General features: G+C 51.1%; 1 protein-coding gene across 2 annotated transcripts in view; it reads left to right on the forward strand.

Annotated features, from left to right (window-relative positions):
- Positions 1 to 7,171: 7,171 nt before the first annotated feature.
- LOC119963443 (leucine-rich repeat-containing protein 27-like) overlaps positions 7,172 to 17,665 on the forward strand; it is a 43,806-nt gene continuing 33,312 nt past the window's right edge. The window contains exons 1-4 of one of the 2 annotated variants that reach the window (XM_038792581.1): positions 7,172 to 7,659; positions 9,914 to 10,044; positions 14,287 to 14,345; positions 14,536 to 14,688. In XM_038792581.1, coding sequence (XP_038648509.1) covers positions 7,483 to 7,659; positions 9,914 to 10,044; positions 14,287 to 14,345; positions 14,536 to 14,688 — 520 coding nt within the window. In that variant the 5' untranslated portion in view covers positions 7,172 to 7,482. The remainder of the gene's footprint in view (positions 7,660 to 9,913; positions 10,045 to 14,286; positions 14,346 to 14,535; positions 14,689 to 17,665) is intronic. The other variant, XM_038792580.1, reaches the window with a different exon arrangement.

Raw genomic sequence — 17,665 nt, forward strand, 5'->3', positions numbered from 1 at the left:
CTGCCAGCTGGCGATTGGGAGACTCCTTGACCGTAGGGCTAGAAGGACAGCTTTCCAAACTGTCACATTCTCCCTCTCCACTTGCCCGTTTCCCCGCGGGTTATAGCTCGTCGTTCTGCATGAGGTGATGCCCTTGCTGAGCAGATATCGACGCAGCTCGTTGCTCATGAACGATGTACCCCGGTCGCTGTGGATATAAGTGGGGAAACCAAACAGTGTGAAGATGATGTGCAGTGCCTTGATCACGGAGGCCGAGGTCATATCGGGGCAGGTGACAGCAAACGGGAAGCGGGAGAACTCATCAATAACGGTGAGGAAATAGATGTTGCGGTAGGTGGATGGAGGGGCCCTTTGAAGTCCACACTTAGTCGCTCAAAGGGCCCAGAGGCCTTTATCAGGCAGGCCCCGTCTGGCCGATAGAAGTGCGGTTTGCACTCTGCACAGATCTGGCATGCCTTGGTCATGGCCTTGACCTCTTCTGTGGAGTAAGGTAGGTTGCGGGACATGATGAAATGGGCAAGCCGGGTGAACCCCGGGTGGCAGAGGTCATCGTGGATGGCTCTCAGGCGGTCTTTTTGCGCGTTGGTGCACGTGCCGCAGGACAGGGCATCCAGGGACTCGTTGCGCGTCCCCGGGCGATATTTAATATCGTACGTATAGGTGGCGAGCTCTATCCTCCACCTCAGAATTTTGTCATTCTTTATTTTGCCCTGTTGTGCGTTATCAAACATAAAGGCGACCGACTGTTGGTCGGTGACGAGGGTGAACCTCCTACCGGCCTCCAGTGTCGCACGGCCTCCACTATGGCTTGTGCCTCCTTCTCGACTGCAGAGTGCCAGATTTCCGAGGCGGTGAGGGTTCAGGAGAAAAACGCTACTGGTCTGCCCGCTTGGTTGAGGGTAGCAGCCAGGGCGACGTCTGATGCGTCGCTTTCTACCTGGAAGGGAATGGTTTCGTCCAGCGCCGGCTCTAGGGTTGCTGGCGCCCCGGGCAAGCTGAACTTCGGCGCCCTTGGGGGGGGGGGGGCGGGGCCGAGGCCGAGGGGGGGGGGGGCGGCGAGGCCGAGGGGCGGGGGGGCGAGGCCGAGGAGGGGCGGGGGGGGGGCGAGGCCGAGGAGGGGCGGGGGGGCGAGGCCGAGGAGGGGCGGGGGGGCGAGGCCGAGGAGGGGCGGGGGGGCGAGGCCGAGGAGGGGCGAGGCCGAGGAGGGGCGGACCCGAGGGGGGGCGGGGGGGCGGACCCGAGGGTGGGGCTGGGGGGCGGACCCGAGAGGGGGCGGACACGCGGGGGGGCGGACGCGGGGGGCGGACCCGAAGGGGGGGCGGACCCGAGGCCGGTGCGGGGGGGCGGACCCGAAGGGGGGGCGGACCCGGGGCTGGGGGGCGGACCCGAGAGGGGGGCGGACACGCAGGGGGGCGGACCCGAGGCCGGTGCGGGGGGGCGGACCCGAAGGGGGGCGGGTGGGGGGACTGAGCGGGGGGGGCGGACCGAGCCGGGGGGCCGCCCTAGGGGCGGGCGGCCACCGCGCATGCGCTGGTTGGCACCGGCCCAACTGCGCATGCGCGGGACCCGAGTCTCTGGCGCCCCCGAGCACATGGCGCCCCGGGCGACTGCCCGAGTTGCCGGTGCCTTGAGCCGGCCCTGGTTTCGTCCACCGCATGCATGGCGGCCTTGATGATGTCGGCCTTGATACGGCTGAAAGCCGACTGAGCCTCAGCCGTCAGGGGAAAAACCGTGGTCTTAATGAGTGGTCGCGCTTTATCCGCATATCTGGGGACCCACTGGGCGTAATAGGAGGAAAGCCCCAAGCACCGTTTGAGTGCCTTGAGGCTACGGGGGAGGGGGAGTTCCTTAAGGGGACGCATGCGGTCGGGGTCTGTGCCTAGGACCCCGTTTTCCATGACGTAGCCGAGGATGGCGAGCCAGGTTGTGTGGAACATGCATTTCTCTTTGTTATATGTGAGGTTGAGGGCCCGGGCAGTCTGGAGGAACCTCCTCAGGTTTGCGTCGTGGTCCTGCTGGTCATGGCCACATATGGTGACGTTATCCAAGTACAGGAAGGTAGCCTGTAAGCCGTACTGGTCCACCATTTGATCCATTGCCGTCTGGAAAACGGAGACTCCATTTGTGACACCAAAAGGGACCCTGAGAAAGTGAAACAGCCGGCCGGCTGCTTCGAAGGCCGTGTAGGGGCGGTCCTCTGGGCGGATAGGGAGTTGATGATAGGCCGATTTTAGGTCAACCATGGAGAATACCCGATACTGGGCGATTTGATTCACCATTTCCGCTTTGCGGGGGAGTGGGTACGCATCGAGTTGCGTAAAGCGGTTTATGGTCTGGGTATAATCCACTACCATTCATTGCTTTTCCCCGGAGCGGACTACCAATACATGAGCTCTCCAAGGGCTGTTGCTGGCCTCTATGACCCCCTCTTTTAGTAGCCGCTGAACCTCTGACTTGATAAAAGTCATGTCTTGGGCACGGTACCGCTGACTCCTGGTGGCGACAGGCTTACAGTCGGGAGTGAGGTTCGCGAAGAGGGGGGGTGGCGCAACTTTGAGTGTCGTCAGGCTGCATACTGTGAGTGGGGGCAGAGGTCTGCCGAACTTCAGTGTCAGGCTCCGGATGCACTGAAATTCCAGACCAAGCAGCAGGGGGGCGTAGAGGTGAGGGAGGATGTAAAGTTTAAAGCGGGTGTATTCAGCGCCTTGAATCACGTGGTCCACGACACAATACCCTGCGATTTGGACCGAATGGGAGCCCGAAGCGAGGATGATAGTTTGGGAGGTGGGGTGGGTGCGCAGGGAGCAGCGCCTTACCGTGTCCAGATGAATAAAGCTCTCCGTGCTCCTGGAGTCAAATAGGCAGGGAGCGTCGTGGCCGTTGATTTGTACCCGCATCATTGAGTTCCGCAGGTGCTTCGGCCGCGATTGATCGAGCGTGATCGCTCCTAGTTGCGGGTAGTCACAGTCCTCGGTTGAGTCGGACTCACAAGATGGCCGCCGGGAGTCACAAAATGGCCGCCGCCGTTGGTTGTGCGTGTCGGGATTCGAAGATGGCTGCGGCCAAGATGGCCGCACCCATGACTCGCACGAGGTCGATGCCGCGTCGGAAGTAGGCGTGTCCGGCCGCCATGCGGCCGCGTTGCGGGGCCTGTGAGGCCGGGAGTTTGATTTCTAGGCCTGGTGAGACTTTTGTTTTCGGCCTTTGGGCCCAGTCAGGCAGACTTTTGCGAAGTGCCCCTTCTTCCCGCAGTCGTTGCAGATCGTGGAGCGGGCCGGGCAACGCTGATGTGGGTGCTGGCCTTGCCCACAGAAATAGCATGGGGAGCCCCTGGAGTGAGCGGATCACCGTGCGGCGCAGGCCTGTAGTGTGGCCGAGTCTGGAGGGGATCGAGAGGGGTTCGCAAGGTCCGCGGAGTATGTACGGAGGTTACGTTGGGCTGTTTCTAGAGAAGAGCCGAGCGTTACCGTGCCTTGGAGGTCCTTTGCCCCGTCTTCTAGGTGTCACTGCCGGATGTACGAGGACCTGATACCGGAGACGAAAGCATCACGAATATGTAAGTTCATGTGGACTTCTGCCGTCACTTCTTTATGATTGCAGTTCCTCGCGAGCGCAGTGAGTCTCTCCACGTATTCGTCTAGAGTTTCCCCTGAGCGCAGGCGGCAGGTCGAGATCAAATGTCTGCCGTGTACCTCGTTAATCGGCTTTACAAAGCGTTTCTTTAGTATTTCGACCGCAGTTTCGTATGTCGTAGCGTTCTCGATCATGGAGGAGAGTCGGTGGCCCACCCGGGCATGTAGTAAGCTCAGCTTGCGAGCGCCGTCGACTTCAGTCTCTGAAGAATTTAGATAGGCCTCAAAACACCGGAGCCAATATTTAAAAATTCCTGGGGCCTCCGGCGACCGAGCGTCTAGATTGAGTTTCTTCGGCTTTAGAGCACTGTCCATCTTGATGTGTTCTGGTAATTAAATTGAGATACCCTCAATTACGACTCAGGAGAGAAGATTGGTAATTCAAAGGCTTTAATTACCAGAGAACTGGACAGCTGCCGAGAAGTGTGCTCACAGCATGCTGCCGAGTAAGCATCACCTTATATACAGTTTCCTGGGGGCGGAGCCAGAGGCGGAGTCGCCCAGGGTTCCAAGCCCGGTCTTAAAGGGCCAATGTATTAAAGGCAAGGTACAGTTACAGCAGTTATACCGATACCATTCATCACAATTATCGATTACGTCCTGTGCTGCCAATCTTATTCCAACTTAGTTTCTGAAATTAAAGTTTACCAAATGCAATATCCCCATATCTCGTTACATTTACACATTCCAAGATTCAGATGATTTTTTAAAAAATCATTCGACATATGAGAACGTTTGAGTAAATGGAATTTCTGGCCAGCAGCAAAGCAACAATATCCATTACTGACCTTGACGGCTGTCCAACATTGATACAGCGGTCTTGTTGAATTTTGTTTGATCATTGTCCCTTTGAGTCACCTAGCAAAGTACCTGTATGTTAAAGGTGCCAAATGAATGCCAGTAGTTATCAATGCTGGAGGCTTATTTGACACCGGAGCCACGTAAGCAGCTGTTATGACAAGTGTGGAAAAGCTGCGGCAAGAAGAAAGGAAGGCTGAATTTAGAATGGAGTACATCGTGTGTGCGTGTTCCAGTATAAGGCAACAGCTGATTTTGTTTAATAGTCATCTATACTTATTTTTATTCATTTTTAAAGCATACGTTTTGGTTTTAAACCAGGATACAATTTTAAAATGCTGCATTCATTGCAGGTTCCATAAGAAAGACAAAGAATAGTGAATGGTCTGGATTTTACAGCAAAACTGTTAGAATTGGCGGTCATTTCTCCTCAGAAATTGGCAGTAACCTCTGGGCTCCACACATGTGCAGTTAAACATGGAAATCAAAAACACAAACAGAAAATACTGGACAATCGTAGCAAGTCTGACGGCATCTGTGGAGAAAGAAGGGAGCTAACGTTTTGAATCTGGATGACTCTTTGTCAAAGCTAAAGAGAACTGGAAATAGGATCAGATTTATATTGTTGGTGGGGGAGGCATGGAGCGGAGGGGCTGGATAGGGGGGCAGGGATAGGTGGAGATGACAAAGATGTTGTGGACATAAAAACAAAAGGAGTGTAAATGGAGGTGATTCAGGCTAAAAAGGGTGCTGCTAGTGACACAAAGAGATTAGAATATGTGAATGACAGAACAAAGGCGAGCAGTGGGTCAAAGGGCAACCAAGAACAGGGAGCAGATGCCCCAAGTGGGGTGAGAGAGGTTGGGGATGGGACAATGGTAAGGGAAAAACAGATCAATGGAAGAAATGAAAATAAACTGATAGAAATACAGATGGGGTGAAGGTGGAGGAAAGAGTTCACAGTCTGAATTTGTTGAACTCAATGTTAAGTCCGGAAGGCTGTAACGTGCCTAATCGGAAGATGAGGTGCTGTTCCTCCAGTTTGCGCTGGGATTCACTGGAACATTGCAGCAGGCCAAGGAGGGACATGTGGGCGCGAGAGCAGGACGGTGAGTTGAAACGGCAGACTCGAAAGGTTACCTTCCTTCTCTTCCCGTAGATGCTGTCAGGCCTGCTGCGATTGTCCAGTATTTTTGTTTTCTGTTTCAGATTCCAACATCCGCAGTAATTTGCTTTTATCTATGGAAATCGAGAAGTTGCTATCAGTGATTCCACACTTCCCCAGAAGCTATTCCCACCCACCCCACCCCCCTAACTGTGCTGAATCGAAAGTCATCAAATTGTGAATTCTGAAGAAATTACACCACTCCATTGTGTTCGATTCCCCCATCAAATTCTGCTCCCTAACTACCAACTCCATCACTCTCCCTGGCAACAGTCTGCGATTGAGCCGGTTTGTTCGCAACCTTGGTGTTACATTTCATCCTGAGATGATCTTCCAAGTTCATAATCATTGTGTCTATTATGACCTATTTCCACCTCCATAACATCATTTAGTTGTAGCTCTGTCTTCACTCACCTGTTGCTGAACCATGACTTCATTACCCTCTAGATTTGACAATTCCAACACATTCCTTTCATTTTAAATAAACTTACAGCACCCAATTCTTTTTTTTCCGATTAAGGAGCAATTTAGCGTGGCCAGTTCTCCTAGCCTGCACATCTTTGCGTTGTGGAGGTGAGACCTATGCAAACATGGGCAGAATGTGCAAACACGGGGAGAATCTGCACAGACAGTGACCCGGGGCCGGGATCGAACCCTGGTCCTCAGCGCCGCGAAGCAGCAGTGTTAACCACTGCATCACCACGCCACCCCAAATTCCAACACATTCCTGACTGGTCTCCCACCTTCTGCCCTCCTTAAACTTGGGCTGTCCAAAAATTCCCCGTAACAAAGTCTGTTCCCTGGCACCCCTGTGCTCACTGAGGCTCCTGGTCAGGTAACACCTTGATGTTAAAATTCTCATTGTTCTCAACTCCCTCCAGGACCATGCCTCTCCTTATCTCGGTCACCTCCTCCAACCCCACAAACCTGCACTCATCTAATTCTGGCCCATTGTGCATTCATAATCAGAATTGTTCCACCGTGAGTGCCTCTGCCTTCATTGGGGGCTGGTTTAGCACAGTGGGCTAAACAGTTTGCTTGTAATGCAGAACAAGGCCAGCAGCGTGGGGTCAACTCCTGTACCGGCCTCCCTGAAAGGGCACCGGAACATGGCAACTAGGGGCTTTTCACAGTAACTTCATTGAAGCCTATTTGTGACAATAAGTGATTATATATTATATATTTGCCTGGGCTCCAAGCTCTGGAATGCCCTCCCTACAACTTTCCATCCCTATCTTTCCCCCCTGCTTTAAGACCCTTAAAAAGCTACAAGCTTGACCTGGTGGGTGGCTGTTCCCCTGAAGCGCCTTGTGGTTGTTGTGACGCTCAGGGTGCACATACCCACACACACAGAGGCGCGCGATTGTGAGGTTATTAGAAGTGGGGGCGAGTCGAGGCGTTTCTCTGGAGGAGCCTGTGAGAGGGGATGGGTCACCCGCAGTAGCTCAGTCCTCCTCTGCTGAATGTCTTTTAAAAATCGCGCCCAGTATCCAGGCGCACCAATCATCTCAAGGCGCGTTCATTCATTCAGCGTCTGACTGCAAAGAGGTTTTGGCAACAACCAAACGTTACAAGGATCTCCATGGTTACTGCAACATTGAAGTGGATTTGGGGGGAGGGTAGTGGCTACAATGATCCGGGAAAGATTAAACGCTGGAGCGTATGCTACACCTCTTCAAAATCGACTTCAGTAAATTCGCGTGTAATATTCTCCCACCCCGTAAATGTATTTATTTTAAGATACATTTCAGCCCAGAAATGGAGCTGGCTTGCAGTTTCTTCCCATTTGTTTTTGAAATGCACTGAAGCCCCATGGCGCGGATGGCTTGCTGCTTGTTTTAGGATCGCCTGGGGTGCAAGCGGCGTGAATTCCTCAGCGGGACGGGTATGGAGCAGCCTGAGCCCCGCTCCGGGACTGAGCCTGATGGACATTTGTGGAGCTCGATCTCAGACCAGGGCGGCAGTGCCAGAAGGCTGTGTGATGTCTGGTGCAGTGACAAATCACTCGATCTTTGCAGCAAAGCCCTAAGCTGCCTGAAGTGTGACATGCCGAGATGTATCCAGGTAAATTATCCCCCCCAGTCATCTGTTCTGCATGTTTGTTCCCAGTATCTCTGCTCCTTTGTTCCAACCCTACCGGGGCTGGTTTAGCACACTGGGCTAAATCGCTGGCTTTTAAAGCAGACCAGCCGCACAGTTCAACTCCCGTACCAGCCTCCCCAAACAGGCGCCGGAACGTGGCGACGAGGGGCTTTTCACAGTAACTTCATCGAAGCCTACTGGTGACAATAAGCAATTTTCATACCGTCAAAGTCCACGGGAGGCCCTGACTCAGCTCCAACTATTTGCTGTGTCTTTTAAAAAAAATAAAAATAATCCAACCAATCTATGTTCCTAAATTGAACACGTTTCCCAATTTACGACTCCCATCATTAATTTGGCACCAGTTCTGGCAGCCCTTCCAATTGCCAGCACTTGTTTACTTCTTGTTGGGGTGGCACGGTGGTTTAACACTGCTGCCTCGCAGCACGAGGGACCCAGGTTCGATTCTGACCTGGGGTCACTGTCTGTGTGGAGCTTGCACGCTCTCCCCGTGTCCGCATGGATTACCTCTCGGTGCTCTGCTTTCCTCCCACAGTCCAAAGATGTGCAGGTTAGTTGGTTTGGCCATGATAAATTGCCCTTGCTGTCCAATGGTTATGGGGATAGGGTGGGAGTGGGCCTGGGTGGGGTGCTGTTTTGGACGATCGGTGTAGACTCGATGGACCGAATGGTCTCCTTCTGCACTATAAGAAGTCTTACAACACCAGGTTAAAGTTCAACAGGTTTGTTTCGAATCACTAGCTTTCAGAGCACTGGTCCTTCTTCAGGACCCGAGGAAGGAGCAGTGCTCCGAAAGCGAGTGATTTGAAACAAACCTGTTGGATTTTAACCTAGTGTTGTAAGACTTCTGACTGCGCTCACCCCAGTCCAATGCGGCATCTCCACATCACTCCTTCAGCACTGTTCTATGTTCTAATTCTACTGTTCTTATTCTATGATTATTGTGATTTCCACACTGTCCTCTCTGAGGAGTCCTTCCCATGCTATTTTAAGCATTATAAGAATTATTTATAGGTGTTTCTGCTAAAAGTGTGTTGACACTTGGCCATGGTGGATTGCATTGACCTTCAGATCTGAAAGTTATATCCACCCAGGCTCTGGAATTTCAGGATTCAGAGGTTGCAGACCGCAGTGTAAACCCGGGAAATTGGTGATTCGGGTTCGGCAGGTGGGCAGGCTGGAGTGCCGTAAGGCTGGAACTAACCAGCCAATCGTGGGGGAAATAACCATCAGATATTCCATGCTGTTTGGCCCTCCTGGAATAATGGTAAAACATAGTTTGAATCTCACTTCGGACGACTGGGATGTGCTGAGCGGATGCAGGAAAGGTGGCCCTCCTCCCGGACACTCAAAATTAGGCTTGTTTTAACCCAAAATAGTCCACTAAACCCGGGGGTGAAAAAATCCATCCTCCAACCTCACCACAATGGACAAAACATGCCAGGCAACAGCAACCTGAGGAGCTGAAGGGACAGCAGAGGCAGTAAAAGCCAGGAGAGAAAGGCTGAGGTGATGGCGAACATACAGGATTTACTTATGTTACTTTATTAGAATGACCCTGACTTTCACTTATTCGTGTTTTTCAATTAATACCTTCCTCCAAAAAAATAACATTTTTTATACTCACGACTGCTTCACTGTGACATTGACTGCGAAGCCAGTGAGAATGGGAATCTGACCTTGGTGTTTTGAACATCAGCAGCACTCCACTTCAGCCCAGACTTAGCCCAGCCTCACCTAACTCCGTTTTCACTCAACTCCAAAAGCACTCTGCTTTAGCCAAGCAGCACTCATGGTGGCTTATCACCACCACCCCAAGGGCAATTAGGGATGGACAATAAATGCTGGCCGAGCCAGTGGCATCCACATCCCATGAACGAATAAATAAAACATTGTGTCACTACTTCCATAATAGGTAGATCAATTTATCCCCACCTATATTCCGATGTAGGAAGGATGAGAGAGCTAATTTCCATTGAAGATGAAGAGGTTCACAAAGGGAGTCTAAATCAATATCACCCAAAATTAAAGTTACTTCCAATTTGTTTATTTATCTCTTTGTATATTTTTGTCTGCATTTATGTTACCTGTTTTGAGAGGATGTTTTTTGTCAAATGCAATATAAACAGCAACAGTATGCTAAAGTTTATAAAATGGTAAACCTTTCAACTTGTTTTGACAATTTCTAGTATGTATGGCTTCTGCTTTCCTACAGCACCTGTACCTGGAGGGTAACCAGCTCCAGGAGCTGCCAGACGAACTGTTTGATCATCTGCCACAGCTGGTGTGGTTGGATTTGAGAAAGAACAGACTGCAGAAGATACCTGCGAAAATTGGAAATCACAGGTATGGGTCCCAGGGTCCCAACTCTGATTGATCCAAGATGCTTGTGAGGGGAATATCGGTCCCAACATTCCTGTGCATATGTGCAATGGGGGGGAATCCATCCCCCTCCGCACTCCCCTCCCCAGCTGCTGGTCCCACCTCAAATGCCATAAAAGGGGTCACTTGCACGGCTGCAGAGTGCACACCAGCAGTGCTTGCCCCAAATTACCAGCGCGAATATCCAAGTGGCTCAGAGCTGCCGAGATGACAAGGGTTAACCAAATCAGAGCAAATAACCTGGCCTTCTTCAGACATTCTGCTGCTATTGGAGCAAATGAGGCTCTTTCCATCATAAATATTTGGGGCTGTTTACTGTCCTCAATAGGACATAGAACACTACTTCATGGCTATGAGAGATGGGGACGAAAGTGTTGTGATGGTGATGTTACTGGGTTGGTAATCTAGAAAAACCCAGGTTAACGCACAGGCAAAGTGGGTTCAAATCACACTGCTGGTGAACTTAAATTCAATTAATAATCTTTAAAGGAATTGGAAGTTAGTCTCAGTAATGGTGAACATGAAACTATGATCAAATATTGTAAAGAAAAATCCATCTGGCTTACAATGGGAAGAACATCTGCCATCCTTTCCTGGTCTGGCCTTGACTCCATGTCCACAGTAATGTGGCTGACTCTGAAATGGATAGCACATTGGTTAGCACTGTTGCTTCATAGCTCCAGGGTCCCAGGTTCGATTCCCGGCTTGGGTCACTGTCTGTGCGGAGCCTCGTGTCTGCGTGGGTTTTCTCCGGGTGCTCCGGTTTCCTCCCACAAGTCCCAAATGACATGCTGTTAGGTAATTTGGACATTCTGAATTCTCCCTCTGTGCACCCGAACAGGCGCCGGAGTGTGGCGATGAGGGCTTTTCACGGTAACTTCATTGCAGTGTTAGTGTGAGCCTACTTGTGACAATAAAGATAATTATTGTTATTATAAGAAATGGTCTCGTTGGACACTGAGTAAAGGGGCAATTAGGACTGGGTAACAAATGCTGGTCCTGCCAGCGATGCTAACGTTCCATCAAATATTTAATAAAAGGTCATTGAGGCCCATGAATGATTTAAAGGATGCAGTTTCCTGGAAAAGCTAGGATTTTCCTCTGGAACATTGCCCTAACATGAATGGGGAGGGGGTTTGTGGTTGGCAAGGGTGAGGGCTGGGAGGAATAAGATGCATACTCACTTTTCCCCCACAGAATTTATATTGTCAGTCTAAATGGGACAGGTTTGCTGCATAACCCGATAATGCCCAAAATCCATGACCTCGCCCAGGATGAAATAAAATAATTGGTTTAAGTTATTTCCAGTAACAAATGGATGTAGTTTCTCTGGAGTGATTGGCAATGTTCATTCACAATTTAACATTTCCAGTTTTAAGAACAATCTTGTGTCTGTGCTATTGAATTGTACAAAGGGACATTTCTTTGGTATATTTCCAGTTTGATTTCTATGCTGCTTGCACGTTTCCATTGTGCCAGCTCTTGAAAGAGTCAATTGGTCCAATTCCCTGCTCTTTCCATGTAGCCCGGCAAATCTTTCTATTTCAAGTAAATATCCAATTCCTTTTTGAAAGTTAGTGGAGCTAAGTTGGCTAGATCAGGATTTTTCTAACTCAGGGTTGAGACCCATAGGTGGGTCTCGGGTGGGTCGCAAAGCAATCAGTCGCGGCGTTCCCGATCGTGGGAAGAAGTGCCCAACGGCCGCGACCGGCTTTTACGAATGCCAGCTACAAGCAGTCCCCGATTGGCTGTGGCATTCGGACGGGGGCGGCGCAAGGCTGGGCTGTGTGCTGGTCATCGTGCGCGGGGCGAGGGGGAAGGGGCTGATGGGCGGCCAGGTGGGCGGGTGGTGGCCCCAGCTTGGAGCTCCACTCTCGTGCTCACCTTCTGCATGCTGCTTGGCTCACTCCTGATCGGCAGTCTGTGACCTGTGGTTCCATGGTCAAGCTACTCAATGGCCGGCACAACGTCCGCTTGCACTCCCACGACGTGAAGTTCAGGTCGGAAAGTGGTCAGCAGTCTGTGACTGGTTTGGATGCATCTGGCGTCACTAACAGCTACTGAACCGTGAGAGGGGAGTCAGGCCAGGATTGTCAGCGTGGAATGCCGATCAAACGAGGCCAGTCAATATAACTGAGACATGTCAACACTGGAAGAAACCTACACAGTCATCACTTTGTGTCTCCACTCTTTAGAAACCAGGATGTAAGTGCTTTTGATGAGAATGGAGAAGAAGATGGCTGGATGTTTGAATAGTGCAATACGGTGGATTGAGCAAGAAATCTTGTGATATTGTGTGTTTTTGACAAGCTACCATCTCTTCTAAAGCGTTTCCTAAGTAAAAACAAGATTGTACTTTTTTCTATACTTGTTTCAATTTCTAAAGAAATGACAATATATTTAAAACATGGTTTGTGTGTAAATGTAAGGATGCGCGTGTTCAACTGAAATTGCTTTAATTTTCAGCAGTAAAAAGTCATAAACGTGGAAAAATCAGGTATTGGAACTAAAGTTTCAAAGCCTTTAATATACAAACGACTGAGTCTTCCTGCCAGAAGAGGCAGCAGAGAGAAGGTCTTGCACCCAGCACGAACACTGATGCCGTGCGCCCTGTACGTCCGTGCTTTGGGTGCAAAATTACGGAGGAAAGATTCCTGCATTTTGTAGCTGCCAGCAAACAAACAATAGGAATGTGTGAAGAACTGGAGATGGATTATTTTGCAATAAGAAAGAGAGGGCCAGAGTTACAAGCACGCCAGGATCGCACAACTGAATCTGCTGGAGAGAGCTTCTAAGGAGAGTCCATGGCAGGACACAACAGTGCTGGTGTGAGCTGTGTCCAGAGCTCCTGGGCCTCTGGTGAACAACTTATTAAGAAGAAACCGAATTCGGGAGCAAAGCAGCATAAAGATGATTTCTTTGGGTATGGCTTTATTAATTGTGCCAATGCAAATCAGGATGCAAAGCCCATGTGTGTTATATGCAGGGAGGTACTGGCAAATGAAAGTTTAATACCCTCAAAATGTCAAAGGCATTTGAAGATTAAGCATGACATGCTCGAGGACAAACCTCTTGATTTTTCTCAAAGGATGCAGTGAGAACTTAAATCATCAGCTGAAGTTCTTAGGAGAAATGTAGCATTGAATGACAAAGCAAGTGAGATTGTGAGGACCAAGCATTAAAGGTAAGCAATAATGGTGTGTCATGAAGGTTAGCCGGTGTGGGTCACGAAAGTCGGCTGGCATGCGTTGCGAAGATCAGCTGGTGTGGGTCGCAAAGGTTGGCCCACATCGGTCCCAAAGGTCAGCCAGTTGGTAAAAGTGGGTTCCGGGAAAAGGATTTGAACAACACTGGGCCAGGTGGTTAAAGTGTGATATAAAGATGAAGTTGCCAGAGTTCCTGGTGACCATAGGCTGTTTTCCCCTTTGAGGGGGAGAGCTGACTGGCGGTGATTTAACCTGAGGATCACCACACCTCAGGCGAGGGGCAAGTTTCATGAATAATCTCAGCCAGTATGGGAATTGAACCCACCCTGTAGGCCTTGCTCTGCATCACAACCCAGCTGTTTAGCACGTGAGATAAACCCTGTGTTTGTTGTTGATATCAATGATTGTTTCGGGATGAATCTGCTTTATTTGTGTCAGTTTGGCTTAGTTGGCTGTACTCTCGCTCCTGCGTCAGAATGAGTGGGGTGGCACAGTGGTTAGCACTGCGGCCTCACAGCAACTGGGACCAGGGTTCAATTCCAACCTCAGGTAACTGTCCGTGTAGAGTTTGCACGTTCTCCCCATGTCTGTGAAGGTTTCCTCCAGGTGCTCCTGGTTCCTCCCACAGTCCAAAGATGTATAAGTTAGGTGGATTGGCTGTCCTAAATTGCCCCCTAGTGACCAAAGGTTAGTTGGGAGTACAGGGATAGAGCAATGGATTGGGCCTCGGTAGGGGTGCTCTTTCGGAGGGTCGGTGCAGACGTGATGGGCCAAATGGCCTCCTTTTGCACTGTAGAAAGCCTTTGACTCCATGATTCGATTCTATGAACTACTTGAGACATTGTGATATAAGTAAAAAGTGTCAAAATGTTATTTTTGCTGTTCGCTGTAATAGTTTCTTACTCCATAGACTGAAGAGTTATACAAGTGCTGTAGTAAGATAGTTAAAGAATTGTGTTTCGAAAATAAGTGAAGACAGTAAAGGAATTTTATTTTTCAGATGTCTTAGAACACTTTTGTTGGAGACAAACCCACTCAGAGAGTTACCAATTGAACTAGGTAGGGATTATTATATAATTGTTGAGAGTCAAACACTAATTCTAGTATCCACTACCTGCATTTCGTCGAAAAAATATATATCTTTTGCTAAAATATTCCAATTTATTCGAGTTACTTCATAAGCAAACAAATAGTAACAATTTTGTGTGCAGAATTCATGATATTAAGTTAATGTCACTGTTTTTTTCAGGAAATGTACTCTCTCTTAAAGCACTTAATCTGAGGAATTGTCCGCTTGAGTTTCCACCTCTGGATATAGTGCATTCAGGCACCCAGATCATTCTTTCATTCCTTAGGCAGCAGGCCACTAGATTTGTTGCTAAATTTCAAAGTCAAGAAACAGGTAGGAATCTGAAAATGTATTTATTATTTGGCATTGTTATAATTTACGTTGCCGTTTCTTGAAAAGTTTCCAAGTGTCATTTGTGGCGTGTTTTGCTGGGAGTTGCCGGCGAGTTCCCCACCGTTACTTAGGGCGGGATTTACCGACCATCCCGCCGCCTGTTTTTCGGCGGGAGAGGCAGCCCGCCAGCGGGATCTACCGGTCCCGCCGTTGTCAACGGGATTTGCCATTGACAGCACCCCTCGCCGCCGGGAAACCCATGCGTCGGCATGGGACTGGACTTTCACGCCGGCGTGAACAGCCGGTAAATCCTGCCCGTCATCTTGTTTAGCCCACAATTGTTTTTATCACTGGGGAGCTGAAATCAGAGATCGAGCCACAATTTTGAAAGGGTGCCCCGATCTCAAAGTGAGCTTGTGGGTCCCCCATACCCACCCATGGGCATTGTCACCCCTTATACACATGAGCATTACCCCACACACACCCCCAACTGAGGACACCCCTCTATGGTGTTCCGGGGGCCCCATCTTTAGGCCTCCCCATACACCTTTACAGGCCCCCCTCTTCCTGGACCCCCAACCGTTACCCCCTCTAATCTCCAAGAGGCCACTTCTTACCTGTACTGCCCCCATCTTTCATACACCGCCTCCGCCCTCCTTTCATGGGCATGGCACCCCTCGGGCTCTGACCCTTGACAGTGCCATCCTGGCACCTGGGCACCTTTGCACTGGCACCTTGACAGTGCCAGGGTGGCATTGCCAAGCTGACAGCCTCATAATGCCACGGTGCCCTCGGGGGGGGGGATGGCCACCCTACATTATCCCTGGCCACCCGGGGGCCTCCAATGGCTTAGGGGACACCCTGGTTGCCACTCCGCCTGTTCCATGTTTGTGTGGACCAGTACTGAATGGCGCCCAGCTGCAGCCTCCCTAGGGAGGCCGATAGATACTGGGTAAGTAGGCCTTAGGTAGGTTCACGGCCTACTTACACGAGCGTGTCTTGGTCCCACCCCTTGTGGGCGGGCGGGTCCCTCATCCTGATGCCTCACGGGACTTGGGTAGATCCCGCAAGGCACCATGGCTGTTGGGAAGCTCGCGGGGGTCTTCACCCGAGATCTACCGGCCACGTCGTGCTCCTATTGGGCCGTGATGTCACTGGCAGATCGCACCCTGGACAATGAAATCCCAGCGTAACATGTGCAATTATGGAACGAACCTCAGTGACATCAGAAATTATTTTATTACATGTTGCATAGGAACCCGGTATCCAAATAAATGTTGAAAATAAAAACAGAAAATGCTGGAAATGCTCAGCTAGTAAGGTGCTGTCATAGTTGTAAATGTCAGAGTTTGTTAAGGATGTATTAGTTGCCAAAGCAGTGGATGTGCAGCTCTAGTGTTTTACTCCAGGTGGGGTTTAGGGTGGGGTTATTGTCTGGAAACCAGGAAGCGTGGGTTTCTTGGACCATCTTTGATTTTAATTCCTGCCATGAGTTGGTTTTGTATGTGACTGCCTGTGTGGAGTTTGCACGTTCTCCCCGTGTCTGCGTGGGTTTCCTCCGGGTGCTCTGGTTCCTCACACAGTCCAAAGATGTGCAGGTTAGGTGGATTGGCCATGATCAATGCGTGGGGTATGGGGATAGGGCGGGGGAGTGAGTCCAGACAGGGTGCTCTTTCAGAGGGTCAGTGCAGACCCGATGGGCTGAATGACCTCCATCTGCACTGTAAGAATTCTATGATGATCAGGAAAAGGAAATAATGCATTAGGCATTTAAGTAATATTGGGTGGGATTCTCTCACCCTGGGGCCGGGCCAGAGAATCGGCGCAACCCGCGCGAATCGCACCACGGCCCCCCGATGCAGAGCGGAGAATCGGCGCCATTGGCGCCGGCATGGTTGGCATGGTGCCGGCCGGGGGCCGCTCTACGGGGCACCCCCCGGCGATTTTCCGCCCGGGATGGGCCGAGCGGCCGTACCAAAGAACCCAAGTCCCGCCGGGGCCATTCTGACCTGATCTTACCAACGGGACTTCAGCGTGGAAGGGTCCTGGTGTGGGCTGTGGGGAGGGAGGGGGGGGAAGAAGGGGGGTCCGACCCCGGGGGGGGGGTCCTCCGCTGTGGCCTGGCCCGCGATCTGGGCCCGCCAATCAGCGGGCCGGTCTCTTGGACTGGGGGCCTCCGTTGTTCCGTGCCGGCCCCTGTAGCCCTACGCCATGTTGCATCAGGGCCGGCGCAGAGAAGGGAGACACCATGCATGCGTGGAAATCGCGCCGGTTCCACCGCGCATGCGCGGTCCCGCGGCGCCCATCTGACTCTGGGATCGGCAGCTGGAGTGGCGTGGGTCACTTCAGTGTTGACCCCCTGTGGGTCCAGAATTGCTGATCCTGAGGCCATGTTGACGCCGTCGGGAAACACAAAGGCGTTTATGATGGTGTCAACACTTAGCCTCAGGATCAGAGAATCCCGCCCATTAACTGTTATGGGAATGTCGATCTATAATAATACAATTACATGTGACTCTAACACAGCACATTAGTCTCACTGTTCAGGCGGCACGGTGGCGCAGTGATTAGCACTGCTGTTTCACGGCGCCAAGGTCCCAGGTTCGATCCCGGCCCTGGGTCACTGTTCGTGTTGAGTTTGCATACGTGTCTCTGTGGGTCTCACTCAAAGATGTGCAGAATAGGTGGATTGGCCACGCTAAATTGCCCCTTAACTGGAAAAGAAAGAATCAGATATGCTAAAAAAAATATTTTTGAATGAATCTTACTGCTCCTTGGCTGCGGCCTTTCCCCGGGCTATCCCTGGCCAGCCCACAGCTCAGGGGCGGGATTCTCCAACCCCCCGCTAGGTCGGTGAATCGCTGGGGGGCGGTGTGAATCCCGCCCCCGCTGGCTGCCGAATTCTCCGGCGCCGGGGATTTGGCGGGAGCAGGAATCGCGCCGGTCGGCGGCCGCTGGCATCGGCCTCCCCCCGGCG

This window comes from Scyliorhinus canicula, chromosome 3 (assembly GCF_902713615.1).
Source record: "Scyliorhinus canicula chromosome 3, sScyCan1.1, whole genome shotgun sequence".
Classification (NCBI taxonomy): Eukaryota; Metazoa; Chordata; class Chondrichthyes; order Carcharhiniformes; family Scyliorhinidae; genus Scyliorhinus; species Scyliorhinus canicula.